Below are 27,776 nucleotides of genomic sequence, written 5' to 3' on the forward strand. Positions count from 1 at the left end.
TAATAAACTTATTTGGGAGTAAATTTAAACTTACAGAAAAGTTACAAAAACAGTACCAATAGTACTCACATACACTCCACCCAGCTTTCTCTAAGGTTAACATCTTTTATAACCATGGGAGATTTGTCAAAACTACAGACTTTATCTGGATTCCCCAAGATTTTCCACTAATATCCTTTTTCCCTTTGTTCTAGGATCCAATTGAAGATAACACACTGCACTTAATCATCATGTTTCCCCAGTCTTGTTTAGTCTGTTACATTTTCTTAGTCTTTCCTTATTTTTCAGGACCTTGACATTTTTGAAGAGCACTGGTCTGGTGTTCTACAGATTATCTCTCAATTTAAGTTTGTCTGATATTTTCTCAAAATTAGGCTGGGGTTGTGGATTTGGGGAAGAATACCACAGAAGTGAAGTGCGTCTCTCAGTACATCTTACCAGAGGGTACACTCTATCAATATGACTTATCACTGGTGTTCAACTTGAACACTTGGCCAGTGTGGTATCTACTAGGTTTCTCCAGTAAAAAGGCTATGTTTCTTCCTTTGCATACTCTATGCCTTGGAAGTGAGTCACTAGGTCTAGGCCACACTCAAAGGGAGAGAAATTGAGTTCCACATTGCTACTATTTTTTATGCTTAAAACATCCTTATGCTTAATTAGGCCCTTATATTTGCTACCGCTTTTTTCTTTTTTGATAGTTTTGTTTTTCTCCTGGACAACAATAGATACGTCAGAAGTTACCAGAAGAAAAGCCAAACATGGTTTACTTCTATTCTATTCTAAGTTAGGAAGATCAGTGGTCTAAGAGGAGAAGAAATGTGGGCAGGATGATGAAGAAACTTGCAAATAAGTAATCCTGAGAAAAACAGAACAGAAACATGCTTGTGGTCTTCTTAATGCCCACAAGCAGTGCAAATGCTTAAGCAGTCTCAATACTTGCACACCTCTGCTTCTATCAGCAGAAACACATGCTCATTAAGAATCAATTGTATTTGATCACAGACCTATTTGTGATACTTATGTTGTTTTAGTTATCTAATTTAATTAAATAGTATATAAACCAAGGAAATACGAATTGCTATTCCTCTGAAAACAAAAAATTTCAGACTAAATGAAAGCCGGTTGTAAAAAAAAAAACACACACACACAAAAAAACAAAACAAACAAAACCCCAATAAGTGGTGAGAAGATATAACTATAGAACATTGGAGAGAGAAAGAGTAAAATTCTAGAAAAATTCTATAATCCCAAGGTTTTAAAAGTGTCGAATGACTCATTCTACTCTAAAGAAACATAAACTGGAGGGGCGCCTGGGTGGCTCAATTGCTTAGGCGTCCAACTTCGGCTCAGGTCACTATCTCATGGCTCATGAGTTCGAGCCCCACAATGGGCTCTGTGCTGACAGCTCAAAGCCTGGAGCCTGCTTCGCATTCTGTGTCTCCCTCTCTGTCTCTGCCTCTGCCCCACTCATGCTCTCTTTCTCTCTCAAAAATAAATAAACATTAAAAAAAAAATTTAAGAAACAAACTGAAAATTGTAGATGATGAATCTTGGATAACATGTTAACAGTGAAAAAAGCTAGACAATAGTGGAGTCATGTTTAACAAAAATATATTGGCTCCATAGTAAAATATTAGTAAATTAATGTATATTTGCATGTTTTAAGTTAAAATATTTAAGACACAAATGTATTGTTTTTTAATGATTTCCCCCATGTAACCCTTTTTCTTTGATCTCCTCAAATGAGTCTCATAAAAAGACTTTTAACTACAGAACAAACTGATGGTTATTACCAGAAGTGGGGGGAGGTTAAAGAAGCGATGGGGGTTAAGGAGTGCACTTGTCGTGATGAGCACCAGGTGTTATACGAAAGTGCTAAACCACTAAGTGGTACCCTCGCAACTAATATTACATTGTATGTTAAGACCCACCAGTAAGAAAATGATAGGTGAACACATCACTTTCTCCCACTGGAGTCTGTGGAAAGTGAATTGTGGACGCAGGCCGCTGGGCAGCAGCTCTATCACCACTTTACCCGGCTTCTCAAGTACCAGCACAAAGCTAAGATCCACAAAGGTTGACAGCTGCTCCACTGCTCCAATCCACCACGGGCCTCTGCCCAGTAGTTGTGGATCTACCAGCAACAACAAACTGCAGAACCCTCAAACATTCAACCTGGAATACCACCAGCAAGTGGAATCATGGACTGGTCTGTTATTTGATCAGTGATGGGGGGAGGGGGGCTTGTAAGTATAAAAGTGGTTCACTCTATTACTGTTTAATAATCATTCTTCTCAATCTCTTCCTTACTTTTGTATCAATATAAAATTAAAATATATTAAAATGTGGGGCACCTGGGTGGCTCAGTCGGTTAAGCATCCGACTTTGACTCAGGTCATGATCTCGCGGTCCGTGAGTTCGAGCCCCGCGTCAGGCTCTGTGCTGACAGCTCGGAGCCTGGAGCCTGTTTCGGATTCTGTGTCTCCCTCTCTCTCGGACCCTCCCCCATTCATGCTCTGTCTCTCCCTGTCTCAAAAATAAATAAATATTTTTTAAAAAAATTAAAAAAAATAAAATAAAATATATTAAAATGTGTCAATCTTTTTAAAAAAAGGTGATTACAATATGGAAGAGGGTAGACGTTTAATGTATAAGTCTAGAGGACAAAGCTAGGAACAAGAAAGGTTGATTTTACTTTAACATAAGGAAGAACTTTCCCTTTCAAATTAGGAAATGTACATTAGAAGCATCACTCAAGCTGCTGAGTCTATTAAGGTTAATAAGCAATTTTTTCAACATGTTTTTTAAAAGCCTTCTATGAAGCAAGCATTCTGTTGACACAAAATATTCATATGCACAGTTCCTTCTCTCAGGGTACTTATGGGCTAGTAGGAGATACAGACTATAAACAAATGATAATAAAGCTTTATAAAATATGATTAATGCTTATATAAAAGTAATGGTTCTAAATTCTAAATGGGGTTGGGAGAGAGGACAGTTTAGACTCCTCTGAAAATTTAACGAAAGCTTTTGTCCTTTCTTCAAACTCATATTCCCACATGCACACAAAATCTGCATATTACTTTAGGGGATTCGTGGATTCATAAAACCAACCCACAAATTCAGGACAATAAATACAAAGTCCTAGGGTAGTAAAGTGTATATGGATTTCAGAGAGGAGATGATATCTGAGCTGACCTTTGAAGGATAAGTAGTTCTTCAGACAATTAAAGGAATTAAGCGCATCATCACAGGTGGAGTTAACAATATAAAGATGAGCACCGTATCTCTTTAACATGTCTTCCTAGTGTCTGGCACAGTGCCTGACTCATAGCATAAGTTCTTAAATACTTGTTAAAGGAATGAACAAGCATATTTTGATAACTATAACATGTGAGGCCCCTGGTTGGGTCTGTTGCATATTGGGACAAAAGGGTTAACAAAACTTTTCCCTTGCTACTTGAGAATCTAATGTTTAGTTTAACCACCTAGCTCTGCTACCCTGGAAACTAGGTAGATGGTAGGCATCAATTATATTGCTAGGCAACACTGCTTGTGGTAAAAATGACCCCTGACTGGTAAATTGCATCTGGACTGAAAGGAAGTATGAATGAGCTGTAAATGTCTGATGAGGGTGCCATGCTTTGGACTTCCCTGAATGCAGTCCTTTGCAAGAAACTCTAGAAATTATGCAAAAGCATTACAAGATATATTGGCTGCTTAGGTCATGAGGCTTCTTCTCAGGGTAGCTCCTGCACCTGCTTGATTGTGGACCTTGAGCTTTGTACCTGGAACTGTGTCACATGGGGAGACAAGAGTCTCCAGATGGGTATGTGAGCTGTCACTCCCTGCAACTACTGTAGGACCCCTGCTGAGAGGAACTCCTCCCGAGGCTGCCCTGCTGGCAAGCTGGCAAGAAATGTGGCCTGTGGTAGTATTGTGGGTCTGTATATTTAACTGAATTTCAGAAGACCTCTGGTGGGCACTGAACACACCTTATTCTACTTAATGCTTACTACAACTTTGTGAGGTGACAATTTCCATTCCCCTGTTACAGAGGAGGAAAGATAGGCTCAGAAACATTAAATAATCTGTTTAAGTTCACAGAGCCAGAGGTGATGAATGAAGGCAGGATCTTAACTCAGGTCTTCCTGGCTCCAAAACTGAACTCTTTCCCTTGGAATATAATCCCTCCCCTGACAATGTAGAACATCAGTAAAGGAGACGGGGGAGATGGGATGGTGGCAAACTGTGCTGGGTGTTACATGCCAATCTAAGGGGTAGGGATTTGTTTCTACAGATAGGTGGGAACCATTACAGCATTTTAAGTGGAAAGGTGATAGGTCAGATTTTAATTTTTACAAAGAAGAGGCAAATAAGAGTACCTGTTTAGAGTGGGAAGCAGGCCTAAATAGTCTCCTAAATCTTCTCCATCACTAAGATTCTTTGTCTCTTGACATTTTGCATGTAGTGCCAATAAGCAGATCCTCAGTACAGTGCAAAAGATCCAATAAGCAGATCCTCAATATAGTGCAAAAGACAGCAATGTAAAAATCTCATGCGTGATCACAGAAATGACACTGCACCAACATTTACAGAGAACTGGGAGACCTGATGCACGTTAGCACAAAATGTGATATTTCAAACTTAACTTGACCCCATATAACAGTGAATAAGAGCTATAATATATCCCGTAACTATCTACCTAAGGCATCAGGAACAAGAAAGTGCCTAATTCACAAGTCATTACAAAGATAAAAGTATTTTTACAAAAGAAATAATTTTTTTGATGTTTTGGAAAACATAAAACCTTTAAGAACAAAACATGTATTATAATCACAGCTCTACTGAAACTATATCTACAGAAAACCCTGAAACTTTGATATGATCTATTTCCCAAGAGAACTTTCAAAATAAAATACCATTTTTTTTTTTCAAAGCACTGTTTAGGTAAAAATGTGATGAAGCTCAGAAAAAGAGTGAAATAATTTCTTGATTTTTCTCTCAGCTTAAAATAACATGAACACATGTTTATAATGAATTAAAATTTGCTAGTTATTTTTAATGCATCTTACCCACAAGCTTTAGGGCAAAATAAAATACACAATTTTAATCAATGCTACTGATTGATGTTTATTTAAAACTTAAACATGTAGAAAAAAAAAACTTAAACATGTAGACAAGAAAATGCAATGCCCTTTAACATAAAAAAACTTTTTTTTTTAATGTTTATTTTTAAGAGCCAGAGAATGAGCAGGGGAGGGGCAGAGAGAGGGAGACAAAGGATCGGCAGAGGACTTTGTGCTGACCGCAGAGAGCCCAATGCAGGGCTCAAACCCACAAACTGAGATCATGACCTGAGGTGAAGCAGGACACTTAATGGACTGAGCCACCCAGGTGCCCCAATACCCTTTAACTTTAAAATCAATCATTAATCAGTGATAATAACAATGGTAACAACATAGAGCTTTTACAGACTGGATTAAGAATTTTAAGAATATCAAGTGGGGCGCCTGGGTGGCTCAGTTGGGTTAAGCGTTGAACTTCTGCTCAGGTCATGATGTCACAGTTTGTAAGTTCGAACCCCGCATCAGGCTTGGTGCTGACAGCTCGGAGCCTGGTGCCTGCTTCAGATTCTGTGTTTCCCTCTCTCTCTGCCCCTCCCCCACTTGCACTCTGTCTCTCTCTCTCTCAAAAATAAACATTTAAAAAAACTTAAAAATTATAATAAAGAACAACATCAAGTATCTAAAACTCAAAATATGGCTGCCAGAACCTAGAAAAATTCAGCTGGTATTATCCAACTGGTAGATGACAAATCCTATGAGCCAAACTTAGCACTTGATCACCATTATGGACTTGGTATAACTAGACCCATAAAAGTACAACCATTTTTTCCCATAAATGTGTATACTGTTACCAACAATCCAATTTGTACCTGTACACTTTTTTCACCTCTTTGTTCTCTTTCATAGAAAAGTGACTGTACTCAGAGTAGTTATTTTCAGAATACAATTATAGCTGGTCTGTCAAGTGGACCTGGTTGGATATTATGACATCTCTTATGTTTCCATAAAGTCCATTCTACTTGTTTCTTCTAGTTTCCATGGCCTCCCTGGCTGCCGGCTGACATCCAGCTCTGCTGGTGCAGGTGAAATGAGGAGGGCCTATCCAGAGACCTTAGAAGACCTCTCAAATGGACTGAAAATCAAAAGGGTTTTGTTTGAAAGTCTGATTTAACTCAAGTCTGGCATGAATTTATTTCTAGGAGAGACAACAAATCCCAAACACAATAACCATTTAGTTGTTTCTGACACTACTCACAAAAAAGTAAATTTTGTTATTATTGTTACTTGATATTAGGGCCTATTGGTCTCAAGAGTGTAATCATAAACTGTATATGTGCAATTTTTCTTTTTAACTTTTTTAAATGTTTATTTATTTTTGAGAGTGAGAGAGAGAGTATGAGTTGGGGAGTGGCAGAGAGAGAGGGAGACACAGAATCTGAAGCAGGCTCCAGGCTCTGAGCTGTCAGCACAGAGCCCAACACGGGACTCGAACTCACAAACTGTGAGATCATAACCTGAGCCGAAGTCGGACGTTTAACCAAGTAAGCCACCCACGCACCCCTGTTTAGACAATTTTATACAAAAACTCTGAACTTGTAAAAAATGCATATTGGTGAATTTTATGGTAAAAAAGTAGGCATTATTTGTTTTCAAATAACCAAAACAAATGGTTAAGATCATGTATTCCTAAACTAAGAAAAAGGACTGCTATCATTAGCAGATTTCATGCATCTCGGTGCTATTAAGTTTTAAAAGCCATTAATGAGTGTGAATAGATTAAACAGTCCTTTGCATCTTATTTCTATAATTTGCTTAACAAGAACCTTTTTCATTAAAAACAAACAAACAAGCCAAAAAAAGAAACAAACAAAAAAAAAGGAACAAGGATTAGTCTTGCATTACCCAAATAATCATGAATCACAGAACCCAAGGTATAACTTTATGAGGTTTACTAATCACAGAATTTTCTGCTGGTAGGGCTCCTATAGATGTATCTAATCCAACTTCCTATTTTACAGGTGAGAAAACTGAGGCCTAGAAAACTAAAGGGTCTTATTCCCATATAATAAGGCTAGCCAGTAAGCAGATCCTCTCATTAGAGGATTTCCCAGTACAGATAAATCAACCCATCCCAAGGTTGATTATCCTTGCCCTATCACACCTATCCAAGCCCTCCTGGAAAAGATGCTTACACTTCATTTTGTTTTCTATTTAACAAGCACAAAAGATATCCTTACTACCTGCATGAAACAGGAAACTGAGGGAGAAATGAAAAGACCACTGGGTTTAATGTAAAAAGTCAACATGAAATCCTTGTGCTGATACTGGATGATACTTGTTTTTCCAACAGTCATGGGGCATGCTGCCTAAGAGTGAAATGTAAGCAAAGTCTTGAATCACCTGCTAATGAGTTCTCTGCATTGTTCCAGAGGCACACACATGCCAGGCGCACAGGTGAGATAGGAAAAGACTTTCAGGTAAGTCCATGTTTATCTTCTCAGAAAGAAAAACGGAGAAAGGAGGGTCATTTCCCTGGCACATCTAAAAAACACAGTCCTGAATCAAAAGGATTTGAAACACTAAACTAGATAACTTGCTAGTTCTCTAATAAGACCAATATGGAAAGGGGGGAGTGGTGGAAGGAGTCTGTAAAAACAATTAAAAAGAGCTTGTCGAGCTTTTACTATTATATATATTTCAGCCCTTAACTCTTCTGACAAGTTCAGAAAATAGGCCTTATAATGTCTACTTAAGAAGGAACAGAAATGGGTAGGAAGCATTACAGAATTCTAAGCAGGGAAGTGACAGGTCAGATTTGAATTTTTACAAAGAGGAAGAAGGCAAATAAGAGTACCCATTTAGACTGGGAGTTAGGCCCAAACAAGCTCCTAAATCTTCTCTGTCACTAAGATTCTGTCTCTTGACATAGCTATTTAAGAAAACTCATTAAGTCTACTCAAGAAGAAGCTGAGGTGATGTGGACAAGGTTCCCCAGCTACTAAGTGGTGAAGCTGGAGTTCAAACCCAAGGTCCCATCTCCTACTTCTGCTTTACATCAAATGGCCTTCCAGACAGTCAGCATTAGGGAGAGTGAAACTGTCCCTCTGTGTTCACCTGGAAGCCCCTTCTGGTTCTCAATTCCATGATTATAAAAAGAATTGACACAAAACAGAAGATACAGCTCCTGAATAGGAAAACTTGCTGCAGGTTAACAATTTTTTATATCATCATCCTTTTCCAATGAAACACAAATATCAGCCAATAACGAATGAGCCTATCTTTTATGGTGAGCGGTACCAGGAAATAGTGTTACACTGAATTTAACCTGCTCCTCCTGTAACTTCTAGGTCACCTCAATGTTGGATAGCCAGGCCCGTTTCAGAAACTTTATGTGAGAATTAATCCAAAGCCTGAAACAGACTGAGAGAAGGAAAAGTTTCAAGGTTCAACTACAACATAAACTGGAATGCTCTGGACATGTCAGGCTACAGTGGGTCTGTCACGGAGTACGCATTCGGCAGCAACTTCAGCCTGCAGGACATCTGAGCAAGGACACTCTCCTCTCTTCTGCAGATTTAGTCACTTCATTTCTTACCCAAGATAATCATTCAGAGGTGCTCCATTCACAATCCCCCCACTTGTATTAGGGTAACTTTCCATGATCTCATCTACCTGGGACACTGCCAGGAATCAGAAAGTAAGCAAGAGAGGCTGGTGGAAAGCCAAAATAAACACCCCACTGTTTATTCAATTCAACCCAGGAAGAATTTATTGAGAGTGCACTATTTTTCAGGCACTGTGGCCTGATCCTGGGGCTGATGCTGATGATGCTAGGGATGATGATAAGAATAATGATTTACAGCAGTAACCATCATATACTGAATGCCTACCATGTGCCAAGGCACTGCTATAAACACTTAAATTTATTTGATGCTCCCAACAACCCTATGAGGTAGCTCCTATTATCATTTATATTTTTGTAATAAGGAACTTGAGGCATGGAGTGGTTAAGTAACTTGCCCAGAGTCACAGCTAATAAATAGTGGATGCAAACCAGATAGTCTGGCTTCTGACTCTATACCACTAGACACTACCCTTAGCGGAGCACATAAACTTTAGACGAGCACATAAACCAACCCAGGGTTCAGGGAGGGCTCCCGGCAATTGAGCCCTGTCGGATGAATTTAGGTAGGCGCTAACCAGAGGGAGAGAGAGGTGTGTGGAGCATTCCAGGGGAGAGAGTAGCTCTATGCAGGTAGAGGTCTGGCATTCATTGAGGCAAGGGACACTGAAAGAGGAGCAGGTTTCAGATGCAGACAAGGAGCCATTCACATCTAAGTCTCAGGCACCTGTCTCAGAGGAAACACATCTAACAAAGAAATCTAACTTCTTTCTTTAAATATTGTTAAAGATATTAACAGTTTTATCTGTCTTTCCAACCAATGAATGATTAGAAGCTGAAAATTCGGGGGAAATGGTTTGTGCCAAGGTAACAAGAAGGTTGACAAAAGAACGGGAGAAGATGGGAAAAAATAAGGAAAAGAGACACCTTGGGAATAGAAAGAATATAGCAAAGAGCCCTTCCCACCTCAATAGAGTAACCACAGCACACTGCAAGAAGAGGTTACAAGATTAACTTAATCATCAAGAAAAGGTTAATTTGTGCTCCATAAGCTCTGTTTTAATAAATGGGGAAATAGGACATGGAGTTTAGAAAGGCACTAATAGAAATAGCTCAAATAAAAAGCTGTGTTGCACGAGCCTCTGTGATTTAGAAAATTCATTTAATGTGGAGAAAACCTCATTCACCAACATGATGGATAAAACATGCAACAGAGTCCATGTCTCTCTTCAGAAGACACACGCTTCAGTGATCTACACAGGCTTCCACCAAGATAAGCCTTCCTCCCTCAAAGCCAGCATGCCATGTTCCCCTTTGTCCCCTTTTAGAAGACCTAACTGCTCTATGATTGCTGGAGAGCTTAATGGTTGATTTTGTTCAAAGTGACATTAAGCTGGCTCTCATTTTAAGGCCATATACTTCTCCCCTGGCAATTACTTCAAAAATTCTGATAGAAGAAAAAGAAAACCATTGCCAGGCACAGAATTAATCAGTGTTAAATAAATTCCTTACCTGTCCCTTATTATGACTTCACCACAGGACTGGCAATAAAATGTACAGCATTCTCGGGCTTGTGAGCTTTGATTAAACATGGAAATCAGTTCTAAAAAAAAAAAAAAAATCAATGAAATAGCAAATCTTAGAGGTTTGGGACAAATATATTAACATACTTAAAGAGTTTAACAGCCACAATAAATTACGATCAATAAACACTGTTTACGATCTACCCAGAAGTACACATTTAATTAGCATTATCTGATGACTCAACCAGAAGCAAAAATTGTGAAGTGTTCTCAAAAACAAGATTTTGCTGGGGCACCTTGGGGCTCAGTCGGTTAAGCATCCAATTCTTGATTTCGGTTCAGGTCATGATCACAGTTTGTAAGTTCAAGCCCTGCATACAGCTCTGCACTCGAAGTGTGAAGCCTGCTGGGAGTTTTCTCTTTCCCCCACTCTCTCTGCCCCTACCCCCTCATGCTCTCTCTCTCTCTCCTCTCTCCCTCTAAATAAATAAATAGATAAATAAATAAATAAATAAATAAATCTTTAAAAAATTTTTTAAAAATACCACAAGATTTTGCCAAGTGTCTCAGAGCTAGGTATCTCCCTAGATGATCCATGTAACATACCATTGAGTTATCTCACTCATTCCATAAATACCGACACTAAGGATGAGAGAAAAGTAGCAATTTCTTTCACATCAAACTAACTACAAGGAGCTTCACCATCCTCAGTTTTCCTCTGCTGTTTTAGGTATAGTTTTTCATCACCATGACTGCTGGCTCTATCTCTCAAATTTAAGTTTAATTTGATTTAAACAAGGTCTATGTCAACTCTGGCCTATTACCAATGCATACAAAAAGAATCTTGAAACTGGTCTCTATTGGGCAGGTTCCTGGGAATAGAATGGCTCCTAAGAAGAACTCAATCTTTCAAGAGCAAAACTCAACTCCTGGTTAAAGCTGTGGAAAAACGTACATTTCCCACATTATGTAAAGCACAGCATTCCCTTGGCTTCCATTCTTTAACTCACGAAGAAAGGAAACTTTCATTTCCAAAAACAAAAACCAAAAACCCACACACAAAAGTACTTGTCTATAAAAAAAATTTTTTTAATGAAATGAGGTCATACACATTAAAATCAAGCAATGTAAACTTGGTTTATGTTACTTCGTAGGTATGTTAAGATTTTAAAAACTGATGCAAGAAAGTTTAAGCCTTGACAATTAAAAAGTCATCCTTTTAATTTCTAGGGGTGTCCACCAATCCCTGTAGCAGTAAAGTGAATAAACAGTATTCTTTAATTTTGAGCAGATAACAAGTAGACCTGGGTAAGTCATTCAAAACATTCTTTCAAAATATTCTTTTCAGAACGAATAAACAAATTTTCAGTGAAACACTCCCCCCTGCTGGTCACCCAGCAGGATCCACTGGCTCACGTTCAAGTCAGAACTTCCTGACAGAGTGGCATCCTGGGAGAGCACTGCCACCTGGGGATGAATCTAATGCTTGTGCTGTATCAGATTTTACTGTAGCCAGTTCCCTGTCAAAGGTCATGATCTGACTTATGTTCCAGTCAGAATACCATAATGTGTTTACTATAGTCCTTAAAAGAACGTTTATAGTTGAAACGCCAACTTTTTAAGAACCTCAAAACACAACTAAATGCTAAAAATGTCAAAAGTCACTTCCTACACTACATTTTGACTCAAATTAACATCAGTATGTATCTATCTGATATTTATTCATCCAGCAAATATTTATTCACCACCTATTATGTGGAAAGCACCAAAGCTATTAAGTACTGAGATCTATTTTGCATACCCTTTTATACACTACCGAACAGGTCTTTGAAAGTCTCCCTTTTCAGATATTTGAGTAAAATGTTTTAAAAATGTAAAGGAACAGGAGACCAATGGAATGCAAACAATATGCAAACCAACACACAGCAATTTCTTCTGTTCTACAACTAAAATGAAACAACAATGCTTGCTGATTCAAATTTATTAGTTCAAGTTTTGCTATTTATCAACTATTACAGAAGATGAGTAGGCAACAAACCAACCCCGTCTCCAGAAGGCCTCCCTACCTCCCCAGTGTGGGATCTAAAATCACAAATCCAGAAAACTAGCAGAAGATCGGAAAAAACCCCAAGTGTGGCTTTCATGCCTGCCTTCCCCCAGTTTCCATTATTAGTCTATTTCCCATCTTGGTAACCCCATTCTTCTTTCCATGGTTATTACAAGAGTCATTCTTAGCATTTGGATATGTCACTTGAGCTCCATGACATTTCATTTTCCAACCCCGTATTCCTAAAACCAACTCTGCCCAACTCAGACTAGTTATTCATTAATCCAGGACTTGAGCAAAAATGACTCTCCAATGAAAGAGCAGCACAAGACGCAGGGGAATGCTCCACATCACCTACATGGCTCTTCAAGACAATCCTGCTGACCCCACCTCTAGGGTCCATGCCACTCAAATGAAAGGCTGAGCACAGATGAGGCAGAACAAAGTCTCAGGGTGCAGTTGAAACAATTATGATCCTTCCCTGATAATCAGCATCTCATAGATCTGTTACAGCCTGTTTCCCCTTTTTACATCATTTTTTTTAAGTTTATTTATTGATTTTGAGAGAGAGGGAGAGCGTGTGCACACGCATGAGCGAGCAGGCAAGGAGCAGAGAGAGAGGGAGAGAGAATCCCTAGCAGGTTCCACACTGTCAGCACAGAGCCTGATGCCAGGCTCGAACTCACATTGACCTGTGAGATCATGATCTGAGCTGACATCAAGAGTCAGATACTTAATGGACTGAGCCACCCGGGTGCCCCTCCCTTTTTTACATCATTTTTAATCCTTTAAAGCATCTTACTTCCATGGTAAGAGATTTAATGAACCAATATTTTATTCAATAAGTTACTCTGAGAAACACTTCTACCATCTGACTGAATGTGACAGTAACAAAATATCAGAAACATAACAGGCATAGCAATAATCAAAATCAAATTATACATCAAACTCAATTTCAGAATCTTTACATGTGTTGCTCTATCTGGAAATGTCTCTACGTGGATGAGACCACTTTCATCATTCCATCCCCTGGTCGAGCATCAAGTGGTCTTCCCTGGGCACCTTTCACCTTAGTCACTCCCCATCCCATTATTCTGCTCTACTTTGACCAGAGCACTTTTCTCTGTACCCAAGTAACTTACTTGTTCATTATCTGTTCCCACCCATGAGAATGTAAGCTCCCTAAGAGCAGAGACCTTCTGAGCGTGGTCACTTCTGTATATCCCAGCACCTAGATCAAAGCCTAGCACATAGCGTAAGACAATGTTTGTTGGGTGGATGAATACTAATGCTTGAAAATCAACCAGGTGTTGCACAATTTCCCTCTCATTTAATCTTCAGTGAGGTAGGTAATCAACTCGCCAAGGTAGGTAATTTTACAATTAAAGAAAGAAGGCAGGGGTTACATAGGAAATCTCTGTACCTTCTGCTAATTTCGCTGTGAACCTAAAACTACTCTAAAAAATAAAATCTGTTAAATGGAGGACAAAAAACCCACTAACCCCCGCAACCCCCTCCCAAACAAAACTTCGGAAAGGTTAAGGGGCATGTTGAACTGCACACCTAATAACTGGCAGAGCTGACAAAGAAACCTTCTGACCATCAGCTCTTTCCATGCTGCTGCAGAACAGTCTTTTCCACCTGGGAAAAGGTCAAATTTTCAAAGGGAGAATCAGCTTTGATTTACAATGAAGAACTAAGTGCTAAAACAGGAGTGCTGGTATCACTTACTGGCATTGGATTCTGCCCACACCTGCAGCCGCAGGTGCAGCCCATCTCCAGCCACGTACTGCAGCCCGCGGCAAGAGGAAGGTACAAGCCTGACCTCTGCTGGAAGCCGGAGCTCTGTGCAGTCTGCAGGGGTCTTCACCTGGAGTGATGATGGTGTTATAGAAATATCCATGGGCGTACCTCCTTCTTTAGGTTCCCTGGTAATTAAAAATAAAACACACAAAAAATTGCTTCTCAATGATGAAAACCACACGATACACAAGACAAAAATGGCCAAGGATCTCTCTGTTCCTTTTCAATAAATGCTTTAAAGTCACTGGCCTCCCAAAATAGCAGTGAACAGATCATAAAGGAAAACATCATATACTAGATTTACACGAGGTCAGACTACTTTTCACAGTCACAGTAACATGAAAGTTCTGGAACATATTTTTATTCTTGCTTTTTTTTATGGTAATAATGATGCATTTTTAAATGTGCACTTTTCCCCATTGCTAGTAAAGATTCTGAGCCCCAATTCTCTATTCTAATGCTTGCTGCAGCTACTCCACCTAGACCTTCGTGGGGTTGCTCCCAGGGCCATCCTGCACGCACAGTCCACCTTCCACCTCCTAGTAGCCCTTATTTCCTCCCACCAGTTTCCCCAAATGCAGGTTCTCTGAACTAGCACGATCTAATGCTGGCCTGTCCTACATTACGCACTTGTTCTTCAAAGTATTTCTGGTAAGAGAACTCAAGGCAGCACATTCATCTATGGTTTATTCACCTATGCATCCCTTGGCCCTATCATGGTTTATACATTCATTTACTTTTTCACTCATTCATTCAATACACCTATTTTGAGTTCTATTATGTGCCAGGTACCAGAAATACAACAATTAACAAGATATTTTCTCTGCTCCTCACCCCCCCTACTCCAAGTAGGACACAGGTAAGTGAACAGGAACGATCAAGGGAGTGTCAAAACACGTGGCGAGGCCAGGATGATGAGTCACACCGGGAGGGGGTTGGGGGACAGCCTGCCAACTTCGGGACATGTTCCTCATGATCTGGTGCCACAAGACAATCATCTTCACTGACGCCAAGGAGTTGAACCACGGTCAAGCTGAAGCGCATCATTGAGTACATCCTCAAGCAGCCGCCCAAGCAGCTGTACACGGTTGACCAGCTTCTGGATGATGGCAAGACACGGGGAGTGTGGCTTCACCAGTCCGGCAGCACGGCTGCAGGCCCTACCCACTGTGGGCCTGGCCTTCTGGGCAGCTCCACCCACTCCCCTGTGCACCAGATGAAGCCTTTAAGGGCCTGTGCCCCAAGCCCTTCTCCATCCTGCCTGGGCTGCCTGCTGTGATGAAGCCGCAGGACTCAGGAAGCAGCACCAACGAACAAGTGGCCTAGTGAGTGAGAGGGCCCTGAACCCAACCCCACCTCGTGCCCCACCCCTACTCATAAAAGAGATTTGGGTGTCAAAAAAAAAAGCAACTACGTTGCATTGCACTTATTCATGGTAAATACTGAGTACTATGGAAGCACGTGGAGGGCTGCAGTAACTGTCAGAGGTCAAGTGCTGTTATTTGAATAATGAATGGGCTAGTGAGTGAAATATTCTTCTGAGACTAGCATTACAACGATGCTGTATTTTACTTACAATAAAGTATTGTCATTTGATATACAGGATTTTGATAAGACTAGGATTACATGAAATGAAAGATACAGAAGAAAACACTTAAGAAAACAATCTAGTGATGTATGAATACCAGATATGAAAGGATTTGCTAATCCAATTCACTACAAGCACAAATCACTTGGAGTAGGCAACCAAGAGTAAAGCAGAGTACATTCCCTGTCCACCAGACACCAAAAGCATGGCAGGGGATGAAGACATATTGAAATTATCCTTATATGAAGCTAAAATATGCTTAGCAGTGTTAACAGAGGTGTCAAGCATTCTGACTCCCTCTTAAGTGCAGACAGCAGGGGCAGGCCATCAACTTGCTATAACCTAAGTACAAAAGGTAGGCCATCTACTTGAGTGTTATCTAAGAACAGAGATCAAACCCTGTGTTGAGGTATGAATCTTGATCAGGCCTCTTTTTAGAAAACCTTAAGATTACTTTCTGGCTAGTTTCTCTTCAAAGCATATGAATCTGCACCTAACTGGCTATACAGAATATTAAGACCCTGAGTCTTTTCGGGAATACATTCCCAAACTCTTGAGTCAAAAGTCTATTTGAGAAGGCACCTGGCTGGCTCCAGGTGTCGTACCTCGTTGGTTAAGTGTACGACATGGGCTCAGGTCATGATATAGCCCTGCACTGGGCTCTGTGCTGACAGCTTGGAGCCTGCTTCGGATTCTGTCTCCCTCTCTCTCTGCCCGTCCCCTGCTCACACTCTGTCTCCCTCTCAAAGATAGACAAACGTTCAAAAAAAAAATTTTTTTAAAGTCTGGTTTTAAGAACCGATGCTCAAGAAATAAACTTCAAAGGGTGCCTGGGCGGCTCAGTCGGTTGAGCATCCAACTCTTGATTTTGGCTCAGGTCTTGATCTCACGGTTCATGGAACCAAGTTCCTCATTAGCCTCAGCATGGAGCATGAAGCCTGCTTAAGATTCTCTGTCCCTCTCCCTCTGCCTCTTTCCCCCACTCCCGCTAGTGCTCACTCTAAATAAATAATTAAAAGAAAATAATAATAATAATAATAATAATCCTCTAAAGCAGAGGTTAGAAGGGCCAGATGGTATTTCAGGTTTTGCGGGCCATATATGGCCTCTGTTGCATATTATACTTTGTATTTTTAAAATTTTTTTTAAGTGTTTATTTATTTTTGAGAGAGACAGAGTGGGGGGGGGGGGAGGGGGCGGGCAGAGAGAGGGAGACACAGAATCCAAAGCGGGCTCCAGGCTCTGAGCTGTCAGCACAGAAACAGATGCAGGGTTGAAACTCACAAACCATGAGTTCATGACCTAAGCTGAAGTCAGACGCTTAACCGACTGAGCCACCCAGGCGCCCCCGTATTTTATTTTTAACAATGCTTTAAACAATATAAAATCCACTCTTAGCTCATAAGCTGTACCAAAACAGGCCATAGGTTAGATTTGACCCATGGGCCATAGTTTGTTGACCACTGCTCTAAAGATGCACAATTTGTCCATTTTGCTACTTCAGCGATTTTTAAGCTGGACTGTGCAGTTGGCACTTAGAAGTGCCTCAAGGGATATCATGGGGTTTCTAGGCCTCACCCCCATCCCATCTCTGGCTTACCACTCTTCTTCCCCTTCCTGAAAAATTCAGCCAATTACAGAGGGCTAAGTAAGGTAGGAGGCATCTATGTAAGTGTCGGAGAACCAGAGTGGCCTGGGATGGATGTGAGAAGCCCAGCAGAGGAAGGAAGGAGGGCATCCACCAGGACAGCCACTACATAGGGATGTCAGATCTCAAGAGGGATGAGGAGAAATCTAAGGATGAGGGGTGAGGGTGGCTGTTACAGGGTATAGGGCTTCAGAACCTGCCTTAGACTGTTCGTGTTGCTATAATTAAATACCATAGGCTGGGTAGCTTAAACAACACACATTTCTTACAGTTCTGATGGCTAGGAAGTAAAAGATCAAGGTGCCAGCAGATTTGGTTCTTGTTGCAGGCCCTCTACCTGCCTTGCAGATGGCCGCCTCCTCATTATATCCTCACATGGCACGGAGCATCTTCTGTGTGTCTTCTTATAAAGGCACTAATCCCATCATGGTGGCTCCATTCTCATGCCCTCATCTAAACCTAATTACCTCCCAAGGTTCTATATCCTAATACCATCATATTGGGCATTAGGGTTTCAACACATGAATTTTGAGGGGACACACAAATTCATTCCATAGCAGAGCCCAAGAAGATACCAGGAAGATGTCAACACTGAGTGGGGAGGAGTGGGGGATAGGAAGCAGCAAAGGATGTCTGCAGAAGATAAGTTACATAAAAGGGAATTAACCAAATAAATGTATGTCATGAGAATAATGGAAGCCAGTATTCTCGCTGTGGGAGAATATAGTTACAAAGAGGGAAAGGGAAAACACCAGAATGGATCCTACCACCATAGACTAGAATTAGAAATACTAGTGTGGAGTCATGGTATATAATGTGGAATCAATGTATATAAGTAGATACAGTAACACAGATATATATGTGTGTAGATGTATGTATAATATACAAACACACAAGCATACACATACAGCCATTCATACATAAACATCACGTATATGTCACATACACACTACTTTTGTCCACTAGGACCTGGGAAGAGTGACATGTCAATAGTAATGAGAATACTTTGTGCTCAGATTTTGGTTTTGAAAGGTCATTTCCCACTTTAAAACAAATGAACAAACGCAAAACAAAATAGCATTCCCTGAAAAAATAACTATATCCAGGGCTGGAACAGGAAAAGAATGAGATGAGCCTGGAACATGTTGCTGCACAAAGAAAAAAGTCAAGGAATAATAGGAGCACATTAAAAAAGACAGAAATCCACTTGAAGGGACTCCCCCTGGCCACATCTGGTATAACTGGAGCAAAAAAAGTAACCCAATGAATAAGACCATATGTCTATACTGATGTAAATGAATGAATGAATAAAATGAAAGTCTGATGAGGAACAAGAGCATTTACAGATAGTCTCAAAGGACCTCTACAAGTAATATTTATTGATTATAAAGAGACAGTCTTGCCAGACGGAATCAGCAAGAGCAGGGAGTCAGAACTGGCTACTGCACTCAGCAAATCTGAGAGAACAGAAGCATGAAGATTTCTCCTATCCTTTGTCAACCATACATTATTCTTCCTGAACACTGAAGCTCTTTCCAGTACATATCAAAACTCCCCAGGAGTATGGCAATGCAAAAGGTTTGGGATTCCCGTATATGTGACAAAAGGTTTTGGGTTTTTTTGTTTTTTTACTCCATTTCAGATTTGTCCTTCTTCATTCCTATAAAAGCAGTAACCCAGTCAGACAACTTCACCTAGGCCCCTGTTCTGGTGTGCATTTACTGTGAGTTTTTGTCTGCCTATGCTACTTGCACTCATAAAGCTAAAGCACCCAGCCTTCTGCCTTCTGGAAGATAAAGAAATAGTTTCATCCCTGTGATATCCTTGTTCTGTAGTTACTCTGATGATAGCCAGTGAGGTTGTTAAAGTTTGCAGTATTCTTCGCTTCTTTGAATGGTTGAGGAAGGGGAAGGGGAAGAACATCCTCTTTCTTTTATGATAGTGCAGATATGCTAGCTTAAAGTGTATGTTTGTATTTCCTTATAATTAAAATACTGTTCAATTTGTTTTTTATAGACAGGGAAAAATATTTTACATAAATTGACTTCACGATTGAAAACCAGATGCTTTAGGCTGAACCATCATAGCTTCAGACTCAATGTTTTCCTACATAAAAATGTTAAAGCCTCAAAAAAAAAAAAAGGAGTAACTTTATGGTGAAGGTAGATATCATCTTATCTACATGCTCAAAGTTAGATGAACTTTAATGGAATAAGTCAAAATCATGTGCTACCTGAAAGGATGCAATGAGAACACAGCATCACTTCTGTGATATTCCTGCCAAAGATGTACAACCTGACCCTAATCTTGAGGAAACACGAAATAAACCCAAATAGAAGTATATTCCACAAAACAAATAGGCTGTCATCTTTAAGTGTCAAGATTGTGAAGGTGGAGAAAAACTGTGGAAAGTTTCCAATTTTAAGAGACTAAGGAAGGGCGCCTGGGTGGCTCATTAGGTTGAGCGCCTGACTTCAGGTCATGATCACAGGGCTCACGGGTTTGAGCCCTGCCTTGGGCTTTGCACGGGTGGAGAGGAGCCTAATTCAAATTCTCTGCCCCCCTCCCTACCTCCTCTCTCTGCCCCTCCTACACGCTCTCTCTCAAACATAAATAGACATTAAAAAAAAATAAAAGACTAAGGAAACATGACAATGAAACGCAATGCATGATTCTGACCTGGGTTCTTTTGCTATTACAGATAATAAGCGGACATGTGGCAAAACTTGAGCGAGGTCTGAGTGTTAAGGCGGCAGTAATGTGTTTTCCAGTTTTGAAGGTTGTGTGGTGGTTATGTATGGGAATGTTCTTGCTTATAGGAAATATACAGTAATATAGTCAGGAGTGACAGTAACTTACTCTCAAGTTTGAGACTGTACAAAAACAAAGCATTTGAGAACTGATTTTCCACAGGTTTGAGACCTGATTTTATATACTTGAGGCTTTCTTCACTGTGCACTTAGATTCTTTCAGGTGTCACACCCTGTTTGAATCTATCCAATGACTGCCATCTCATTCCGAGTACAAGCTAAAATCCTTTCAACGGCCCATTGAGACCCAGTGCTATACTAGAGAAGGTTGCTGAAATTCCAGGCATTTTGCAAACCAGCTGAAGTCACTTTGGTAGACATCATCCACAGTGAAAGTATCTACATCATAACAATCAGTAAATGCTGCAAATCAGGAAGATTTTTTTTTGTGTTTGATTGGTTCCCCTGGAAAGCAGGTTTTTAAACATTTACTAGCATATCCCTGTAAAACCATTTGCTACGTGCTCCACCAGCCTGCCCACCTCTCACTGAACTAGGCACCCCTCATATTTTCTGTTCTCTCGGAGGGAAATGGTCTTCCAGCAGGTATATAGTTCCAAACTTCTGCCCTTTCAGTTTATTACTCAAGTGCTGCTTTCTCACTTGGGATGTAATCTTTTCTCCCTAACCCTTCGTGTTTTATTTTTTTCTACATACTTATCTCCATTTAATATATGATTTGGGGGCTCCTGGGTGGCTCAGTTGGTTAAACGTCTGACTTTGGCTCACATCATTATCTCACAGTTCATGGGTTCGAGCCCCGCATTGGACTCTGTGCTGACAGCTCAGAGCCTGGAGCCTACTTTGGATTCTGTGTTTCCTTTTCTCTCTGCCCCTCCCCTGCTTGAGCTCTGTTTCTCTCTCTCAAAAGTAAATAAACATCTGTGTGTGTGTGTGTGTGTGTGTGTGTGTTATTTGTTTTGTGTAATTTCTGCTCACCTCTCACCCACTGCCACCATTAGACCGTAAGCTCAATGAAAGCCAAGATATTTTTGCTTTTGCTATTGTCACTGTTCACAGCTGTATACCCAGCACTTAGAACTCGAATTTTTGGCACTAGAATAGGAACTCAGTAAACATCTGTGGACTGAATAAATGAATGGCCAAGATTTATCCCAGGAATGCTAAAATAGCTTAATATAAATAGATTTTTCTTATGCAATTCACAGACGTAAAGATGAAAGGAAAACATATGACTATCACAATACATGCAAAAATCATTACAGAAAAAATAGTATCTTCATGATTAAAACCCATAGTAAACTAGGAATACAAAGGAACTATGCAATCTATCACACAGATTTGCCAAAAATTTCATCATACTTAATGATAAAATGCTAGAAACATTTATTTATTATTTTTATGTAGGTTTCCCACCCAGTGTGGAGCCCAATTGGGGGCTTGAACTCACAATCCTAATATCAATACCTGAGCTGAGACTAAGAGTTGGCTGCTTAACTAACTGAGCCACCCACGTGCCTAGAAACACTTAAGATTAGGAACAAGATGGGTGCCTGGCTGGCTCAGTTGGAGGCACAGGCAACTCTTGATCTCGGGGTTGTGAGTTTGAGCCCCATTCTGGGTGCAGAGACTCTGTAAATAAATAAAACTTAAAAAAAAATCAGGGGTGCTTGGGGTGGCTCAGTTGGTTAAGTATCTGACTTTGGCTTAGGTCATGATCTCACGGGTCCTGAGTTCGAGTTTTGCATAGGGTAAGCTCGAGCCCCACTTCAGGTGAACTTGAGCCTTGAAGTTTGAGAGCTTCTCTCTCTGTCCCTCATGAGATTCTCTCTCTCCCCATGCCTCTTGCTCACTCGCAACTCTCTCCAAAATAAAAAAGATTAGGAATAAGAATAAAACTCAATCATTTACATTAACTGAAACAGGTTAAAAAATTTCATTAAAATGCAGATTATCAGAACGTATTCAGAAAAACTCCACCCAGCATATGTTTAAAAAAATTTATATATAGGGGTGCCTGGGTGGCTCAGTAGGTTGAGCGTCTGACTCTTGATTTTGGCTTAGGTCATGATCTCACGGTTCATGAGATCAAGCCCCATGTCAGGCTCTGTGCTGACAGGGCAGAGCCTGCTTGGAATTCTCTCTCTCCCTCTCTGCCCCTCCCCTGCTCTCTCTCTCTCTCTCTCAAAATAAATTAATAACCATTTAAAAAATTTATATGTAAAGACATAGATTACTAGTGAAAGGATAGAAAGATACATGATGACAAACAGTACAAATGTTTTCTGACAAAGACATTGAGTAATTTCACTGGGAGAAATGGCAGTCTTTTAAACTAATGATGATAGAAAAACTGGACATCCTTACAGGGAAAAAAAAAAAAAAAAGGAAATTTGATTCCTATCTTACTCCAAACACACAAAAATGAATTCCACCTGTCAAAGCTAAAACTATGTAACTCCTAGAAAATAAACGTAAGAGGAAAACTTTACCATCTTGAGGTAGGCAAAGATTTCTTAAGACACAAACAAAACTAATCATTAAAGAAAAAAATGCAACAAACTAAACTTCATTGTAATTAAAATTTTCTGTTCCTGAAAAGACACTATTAAGGAAATGAAAAGGTAAGTTACTGATTGGGAACACCCGTTCACATATTCACAAGGGCATAAATGAGAAAGGTCTTATTTCCAGACTATATAAAGAACTCTTTAAAGTTAACAAAGAGACAAACAATCTGATTGTTTTCTAATGACAAAAAATTAGAAGACACTTTCCAAAGGAACATGTATGAATGACCAAAAGGCAAATGAAAAGGTGCTCAAATGCAAATTAAAACGACAATGAGATAGCATTTTGTACCATTACAGAATTAGGTCATTTCCTAAGAGAAATGAAAATGTCAACCCACTAAAAGACTTATACAACAATGCTATAGCAACTTTACTCACAATAATCAAGTTCTAGAAAAACACAAAATATCCAGAAATAGAATGGATAAATTGTATATCGATACAATAGAAAACTACTCAGTGAGAAAAAAGAATAGGCGACATGTGCAACGGCATAAATCTCAAAACCACTGTTAAAGGAAAGCCAGAAACAAAAAAAGCACATACTGTATGAATCCATTTATATCCAACCATGGCAAAACTAATCCCTGTTAAAGAAAATCAGAAGAGTGGTTGCTTTTGCTTTTACCAGGGGCAAGGTGGTGATAAAGTTCAACAGCCAAAGACTATCAGGGACAAACTAGCAAAGTCAGGTTTCTTCACTTGCTTAAACAAGAGAGTAGTAACCCAAGGGAACACTGAAGGGCCTCTTTGATGAGAGGAAGTAGGGAGATTGTCTTTTGTTTTTTTTATGTAAGTTTGTGGCTGCTAATAACCCTACAAAGTGGACTGGAATTGGAGAGACTTGTCTGAACTTATGATTTAAGAGGTAGAGGGAGAAACAGAAGAAAAAGAGAAGGGTAATAAATATCATCCCCATTTGACAAGGGAAAAAATTCAGATTAAGCAATTCTGCCCTTGTGAAGAAGCTAGAATTTGAATTCAATTCTCATGCCAAATCCCAAACTGCCACCCCTATACTTGGCAAATATAAGGAAAAGAAAGATGGGCATCAATCTACTTCAGAATGGTTCTGTGTAGTAAAAGTTTCAGGATTTTAACATCTAATTTACTCTACTTGAAACAGCAGTCACAAGGGAACAATCGAGGGGACCACATACTACCAAACAAGCAAAAAAAAGAGGACATTTCTCCTAAAAGTTTGTTTGTTGTAGTGAATAACGAAGTCAAACGTTTGCTGACTTCTCACTGGAACGCACAATATGAATGAGCTCCAATAAGAAGCCTGCAACCTTTGTTAGTCGTTCAATGAACGTCTCAGTGTTTCTGCAGAGAACGCTGTGGACAAAAAACACAAACAAAAACAAAAATGCCGAGTTTATTTACAAAATAAGAAGCTCTCACATTGGAACTTATCCTCTAGTGAGGATCCCAAAAAGAAACAGGCACGGCATTTTTTGCACTGCTTGTGGAAAGGCCGGATACTGTTATATCAGCGATCCTCAAATTTCAGTGTGTATTCTGACTCCTGGAAAGCGTGTTAAAACACAAGTTCTGATTCAGCAGGTCTGGTGTGGGGCTGAGACTGCATTTCTGAAAAGCTCCTGGTGATACCCAGATTACCAGTGAAGGGGGGGGGGGGGGGGACTAAAAGCACGAGGGGTGGGAAGAGAAGCTCCACTTTGAGTAATGGGACAGGCTCTAAGCAACTGGCAAGGAACTCCAAACCCCGTGCTTTTGAGGCAGGCGGAGGCTCCCGGGCCAGCAGAAACGCAGGCTACTCACGGCACCTCGGAGCCCCACACGCCCAGCGCCGGCCTTACCCCAGGATCAGCAGCGCGCTCCGCAGCTGTGTCCGCACCTCCAGGAACACTGGCGTCCCCGCGGCAGCCGCCGCCATGGCCGGCGGCCGGCCGCAGCTTCTGGCGAAGCGGAGCCACCACGGCCAGGAGCGGCTGCACGTGCGGCGGTGACGGCCGCACGGGCCTCCCAGACCGGATCGCTGGGCGGACACAGCCCGCCAGCCCACAGCGCCGCCTGCCGGGCGGAGAGCGCGCTACCGCGAGGACTAGACCCGACAACGTGAGCGTTTTCAAATATGGGCCCCGGGTCTGAATGGTCACAAAGGTGGGCAGGGAGAACCAAACGGTTCTCCCACTCTTCTCCGTGTGGGCGTGGCCAGGTGCGTTAGTCTCCCAGGACAGGACCTTAAAAATCGGAACCGAGTACACTCCCTTGGCTAGCTTGGGTAGAAATAAGGCTGGAAGAAAGGGAGATGACCGAGGGAGGTGGTATAGAACTGGCACTGACCCCTGGAGGCCTGAGAGCAGATTTCTCCACCCCAAACATACAATCTGGTTTCGTTTTTTAATAAAGTACAGTACCTTTTTTTATGAACTGTGGTCTGTCCTTTGCTAGCTCTCCTCTAAGGCAACAAACGTCCGAGATTGATTTGGCACTGCTTCTCGATTTAGACACAGTTGCTCCAAGATGCAAACAGTTGCAAAAATGTAAGAAGTTTTCTGTTACCGATGCAGAAGGTGTGGTTAAATCAAGTGTCATGAATCACAGCATTAACCATTCCTATAACCTTTGAAAACAGGAAGATGAGAATGATCCGCATATACATTTCCACTCCCCATATTTTGTATAAATAAAAACTTATTCACAGAAGTCATAATCTTATTACTACTAGAAGATAATTTTGGAAAGTTTGACATAGTTAAGAAAACGATCTACTATAATGTAAATACTTAAAATGGGGAAATATTAAAATGTAAAGCTATAGTGGTGGACTTACAATAAGAATTTTAATGTTTATTTTTGAGAGAGAGAGAATATGAGTGGGGAAGGGAGAGAGAAAGAGCGGGGGAGACACAGAATTGGAAGAAGATTCCAGACTCTGAGCTGTCAGCACAGAACTGGAAGCCGGGCTCAAACTCACAAACGGTGATATCATGACCCTGAGAACATGACCTGAGCTGAAGTCTGAAGCTCAACCTACTGAACCACCCAGGAGCCCCAATAAGAATTTTAAAAGCAAGAGGCTGGGGGCACCTGGCCGACTTGGTGGATGGAACATGCCACTTTTGATCTCAAGGTTGTAAATTGGAGCACCACATTGGGTGTAGAGATAACTTAAAAATCTTACAAAAAAAAAAAGCAGAAGCTTTTAGTTCTTAAAAACAGAAACAATGATGTATTTCCCAATATAAATTAAGAAAATCGTGCTTATTGATTGCTTCTTAATTTGACGATTTTCCAAATAAATAATAAATCCACTTTAGAGATACTATTTTAAGACAGTTTTTCTAAAGTTAAGTATTTGCTGTTTCAAAGCTTATTGTGTTGCTTCACAAATTCCTGTTTTCATCACAATAATTCAAAATCATGGATGGAGGTAACAATGCAGTTAAAGAATTGTATTTACTACTATTCCACTTCAAATAATGGTGATCATGGGTGATGATTTTAACTCCTAATATCTTCCACCTTTAGTTCTCAAGGCTATTGAGTCTTAAATACAGACACATTATATTGAAATATTTAAGTCTTAGCACAGCATGTGCTTCATACTTGGCGTTTGGTTCTTTTTAAAGATTGCTATATTTCATATATATTCACACATTTATAAAACACAAAATCAGTCTTTTTTTTCTTTGATCCTACGGTTTAGGCAAAACTGCAACTTCCTTGTAGTAACTACATGATTTAGAGAGACATAAACTCAAAATGGTTCCAAATCTGATAACTATTTATCTCCTAACTTCACCAGTCTCTAACTTCTTCTGGGCCTCAAGTTCCTCATATGAAATATTGAAGAATAGTTTAAATATCACTTAAGTGATTGTTTAAATAATATTTAAAAACTGTTCTCAATTCCTAGCATTCCTGCCAACTCCCCATTAAGATGCCCCTGGTGCTGGAAAGTTGAAAACACCTGCTATTCACTTTCCAGGCCCATCCATCCCCATAGTTGGTGGCCCAACAGTCCGCTCGAGGGCGCTGTGGCGACAGCTAGAGCCGAGAGGCGAAGCACGGACCGGGGGCGGGGATCCAGGGGCCGTCGACGTCGACGCCGGCGTGGGCGCGGGCGCGGTGCACGCTGGGAGCTGTCACTAGGCCCTTCGGCTCCCGGCCTCCGCGTCGTTGCCGCGGTTGCCAGGAGAGCGGCGCCGGCGGGGAGCGGCCGAGCCCACGGCAGGTAACAGCGTCCCCGCCCCCAGCGCGGTCGTGAGGCTGGCTGCCGGCCCTGAGCGGCCTCCTCGGCCTGGCCTGTTCCGGAGCTGCGGGGACGCCCCGCCGGGCAGGCTCTGTGGCGTCGGGGGTGTTGCCGCCTCGGCCCCGCCTGGAGCTCGGAAGCCGGCCGGTCGCCCTCCGGTTTCCGGAGAGGCGCGAGCTGCGCGGGGATCGGCGGGCCGGGGCTGGGCGGAGGCTCGAGGGCGGCCCCAAGGCAGTGGGGCCTCCAGCGCGGGGGCCCAGCGGTGCGCAAGGTTGGGGGTGGAGGTCGCACCTGTGCGATAAAGGCGCACGGACTAACCTCTTTGTTGGTGGAATCCAGGCTTCGTGCCTTCTCATTCATCTGGTGGGTTCTTTCAAGATTGAGGAGACACGAATGCCAGCTATAGTTAAGGTTCCATGTGGGGGTTGGAAAGGAGTGCAGAAGTTTTTTAGAGGAAGTCAGGTTAGTCCTAAGGAAGTTGTTAACTATTATCACCTTTGATTCTCAAGCCTTTTAAAGTTGCAGCGTAACAATAGTTACTTGTTCGGTCTCTTCCATTCTTCACTCCTACCCGGAGGGGGGAGTGGCACACAACGATACTTATTTAAAGCTGGAAGAATTGTGTTTCTGAACACTATAATGTGTAGTTCTAAGGAGTTTGAGAACTATATTGTGATAATCTGATTTGGAGACTATAGTTAAAGCAATGAAAACATTTTTTTGATAATTACAAAAAAGATAGGAAACTAAGTGCCTGACAAATAAGCTCAGAATTGTTCAAAGACAGAAATCTCTCAATTTTGACGTCCTTGGCTCCCTTCTACACAGACAGAAGATCTAGAATGTTATCATGGATAGCATATGTCGACATTATATGCTAAGAAATTCACCATCTCATAACATAGTG

The 27,776-nt window shown here is 41.0% G+C and overlaps 2 protein-coding genes and 1 pseudogene across 16 annotated transcripts in view; 2 read left to right on the forward strand and 1 right to left on the reverse strand.

Annotated features, from left to right (window-relative positions):
• Positions 1-27,341, reverse strand: part of UBE3D (ubiquitin protein ligase E3D) — a 240,776-nt gene extending 213,435 nt beyond the window's left edge. For 4 of the 8 annotated variants that reach the window (XM_047858815.1, XM_047858822.1, XM_047858823.1 and 1 more), the window contains exons 1-3: positions 24,471-24,642; positions 13,996-14,192; positions 10,207-10,297 (exon numbers count right to left, since the gene is read on the reverse strand). In XM_047858815.1, the coding sequence (XP_047714771.1) occupies positions 10,207-10,297; positions 13,996-14,192; positions 24,471-24,547 (365 nt within the window). In that variant the 5' untranslated portion in view covers positions 24,548-24,642. Of the gene's footprint in view, positions 1-10,206; positions 10,298-13,995; positions 14,193-24,470; positions 24,643-25,031; positions 25,238-26,587; positions 26,680-27,187 lie in introns of those variants that run through there. The other 4 variants (XM_047858818.1, XM_047858819.1, XM_047858820.1 and 1 more) reach the window with 4 other exon arrangements.
• Positions 14,525-15,393, forward strand: LOC125165554 (elongin-B-like; annotated as a pseudogene).
• Positions 26,734-27,776, forward strand: part of DOP1A (DOP1 leucine zipper like protein A) — a 113,793-nt gene continuing 112,750 nt past the window's right edge. For 5 of the 8 annotated variants that reach the window (XR_007152177.1, XR_007152178.1, XR_007152179.1 and 2 more), the window contains exon 1: positions 26,737-26,851. The gene's annotated coding sequence lies outside the window, so the exon portion shown is untranslated. Of the gene's footprint in view, positions 26,852-27,776 lie in introns of all 8 variants that reach the window. The other 3 variants (XR_007152180.1, XM_047858811.1, XM_047858805.1) reach the window with 3 other exon arrangements.

The sequence above is a fragment of the Prionailurus viverrinus genome, chromosome B2, assembly GCF_022837055.1.
Source record: "Prionailurus viverrinus isolate Anna chromosome B2, UM_Priviv_1.0, whole genome shotgun sequence".
NCBI classification, from domain to species: Eukaryota; Metazoa; Chordata; class Mammalia; order Carnivora; family Felidae; genus Prionailurus; species Prionailurus viverrinus.